The sequence below is a fragment of the Alligator sinensis genome, unplaced genomic scaffold (genome assembly GCF_000455745.1).
Source record: "Alligator sinensis unplaced genomic scaffold, ASM45574v1 scaffold673_1, whole genome shotgun sequence".
Lineage (NCBI taxonomy): Eukaryota > Metazoa > Chordata > Crocodylia > Alligatoridae > Alligator > Alligator sinensis.
This window is the reverse complement of record NW_005842829.1, coordinates 145,973-148,604: the sequence shown is the minus strand read 5'-3', so window position 1 is coordinate 148,604 and position 2,632 is coordinate 145,973. Positions and strand designations below refer to the sequence as shown.

The window sequence follows — 2,632 nt, the reverse complement described above, 5'->3', positions numbered from 1 at the left end:
TGCATTGCTGGGGTCCCCCATCATGGCACTGCTCCAGCCCACCCCAGCAGAGCCCAGCCAGCACTGGCATGGCCCACCTGCACCCCCAGGAACCCCAAGGCTGGGGCAGCTCTGGGCTCTTCTGCAGGGGCCGAGGGAGCCCCACGTCGCTCAGCCGCACCCCCTGGGGAAGGCAGGCCTGGAAGGTGGAGACTTTGTGCCCAGGCTCCTTGGCCTGTGCATCAGCCCCCCGTGCGCCCTCCCAAATGCCCGCCAGCTGCTGACCCCGGGGGTGATAGGGGAGGCTGGACCGTGAGCCCGGGGCACCGGCCGCGCTCGGGTGGGGGCTGCATGCGGGTAACTCAACGCACCATGCGTGAAGCGCCCAAAGCGCCGCGAGTGCCCAGTTTTCTGCAAAGGAAGAGAGAGGAGAGCATGATCCGGGGCTGGGCAGCACAGACAGCAAGAGTGGGGGGCCCGGGGACCCCAGCCCCAACCGGAGCCTGGCCCAGCGCAGAGACGGCGCAGGCATGGGGAGCACCCGTGGGGCACAGCAAGCCGGCAGCGGGGGCAGGGGGTGTGCCGGGGTTTGTAGGGCATGGGCAGCCAGTGAGAGGACAACCAGGATGGCCCGAGTCAGGCGGGCCCTTTGCGGGCGTTCTCCAGGATCCCCTCGGTGCGGACTGGAGCGTGTGGACACACGGCAGCAGGACTCAGCCAGGCCACGGGGCCCCAGGCCACGCAGCTGCCCGGCCCAGGCAGGGGAACCCCCAAGACTGCACTCGGCTGCTGCATGCCTGCCACTGGGCACACGTAGGCACCTCTGATACACACGCGTGCACCCCTGTACACATGTGGACACCCCTGCCACATACACACACACATGCATCCCTGCACACGCAATGACATCATAGACATGCGCACACATGCGTGCAACCCTGAACACATGTGGACGTCCGGGACCCAAATGCACACACATGTGCCCCTGCACTCACATGGGCACCTGGGATGCACACGCACACACATGCACGGAAACCTGCAGCACATGCAGCCACCGCCCTGCGCACCCCCGAGACACGCAGGCCTGGGTCACACTCCCAAGACCCTGTGTGCACAGACTCCCCCAGTGGGCCTGTTCCCAGCCCCCGGCTCAGCGCTCCAGGGACCCTCCCTCTCCCACTGCCCATGGGCAGACACGTGGCCAGGAGACACCCAGCCCTGCCCCACGTGGCCACAGGACCCCCCGGCCCTGCCCCGCACAGCGACCTGGCAGGGTTTGCCAAACAGAGCAGCCAAGGGAGTGAGGGGAGAAGCTCCAGGCCTGGGGAAGGGGCAGCGGGGACCCTGCTCAGGCCTCCCTGTGCCCCCGAGCCCCAGCAAGTCTCATGCCCAGCAGCCATGGCCTGGCGCAGCCTGGCTCCTGGTGTCCAGGGCCAGACATGGGTGGTGCCTACGGCTGCTGCAGCTCCACTGGCCCTCCGCAGCCCCTGTGCCACGGGGGCCAGGCGGACACATGGCCCCATGCGGGGGCTGCTCTGGGCAGGAAGGGCCTGGGCTCAGTCTGGGCCAAAGCTCACCCCTGGCACCCGGGACCTTTGACACAGATGCCTGGGAGAAGATGCAAGGGGAAAAGTGTCACATGCATGCACACATGAACACACACACATGGGCATGCACACGTGCACACACACACACACACACAATCATAAGCTCATGTGCACGCAAACACAAGCACACACACACCAACCCACACAAGCCTGCAGGCCTACGCCCAAGCACATATGCCACAATCCCGCACACACATACCACCCCCCCCCACGCACAAGCACACGTGCAACACATGCGTGCCCACGCACTGGCGTGCAGCACGGAGGCACGAGGGCTGCGCTGCCCGAGCCCAATCTGTATTCAGGCAGAGCTGGCTCCCTCCCTGCCTCTGGCGCTGGGCTGGGCTGGTGCCCAGGGCCAGGAGAAGATATATGAGCAGATTAGCTCGCCTGTCGATGGATCATTCCCCCATTAACGAATGAAAACGCAATCGAGGGCCATTAACGGGTGTGCTCTGGCTTCCCCATGCGAGGCATTGCCAGGTCCCAGCCAGCCTGGGAACAGCGCCTGGCAGGCCCAAACCCGGGGCTACCGGGGCACCGGAGCTGCCAGAGACGCTCGGGATGCGGCTCCGACAACGCGGGGAGCAGGGGCCGCAGCCCAGGGGCCGCGGTGGGGAAAGGATCCTGCAGCAGGAAGCAGAGGCCCAGGGGGGCCACGATGCACCTGCTGCGGGTGCGAGGGGCACGGGGCCGGGGTCTGCAGAGGGCTGGAGCAGGGGCAGGGGCAGGTGCAGGGGCCGGGGGAGAAGGCCCCCCCGGCCGCGCTCCCGGAGTGCTCCAGGCCCTGCTGGGGCCAGGCTCCAGGGTCACAGCCTCTCGCCCCAGTGAGGGACCTGGACCCTACTCTCGGCCCCACGGGGCCAGGGTCCGGCAGGGCTGGCACAGCCCTCCGCTAGCTTGCCTCAGTTTCCCCTCTCCCACGCTCCTGCCCCGGGGGCGTGCGGGGTCCAGCTCAGAGCCGCCTGGTGCGGGGACCCCGGTGAGGACAAGCGCCCGCAGGGAGGTCACCCCTGGGTCCTGCCGGGGGGCATCAAAGACCCCTG

General features: G+C 67.7%; 1 protein-coding gene across 1 annotated transcript in view; it reads right to left on the bottom strand.

The window, feature by feature from the left end:
- Window positions 1-1,502, bottom strand: part of LOC112547954 (striated muscle preferentially expressed protein kinase-like) — an 8,213-nt gene extending 6,711 nt beyond the window's left edge. The window contains exons 1-2 of the mRNA XM_025191522.1: window positions 1,434-1,502; window positions 351-390 (exon numbers count right to left, since the gene is read on the bottom strand). Coding sequence (XP_025047307.1) covers window positions 351-390; window positions 1,434-1,502 — 109 coding nt within the window. The remainder of the gene's footprint in view (window positions 1-350; window positions 391-1,433) is intronic.
- Between the last annotated feature and the right edge of the window lie 1,130 nt (window positions 1,503-2,632).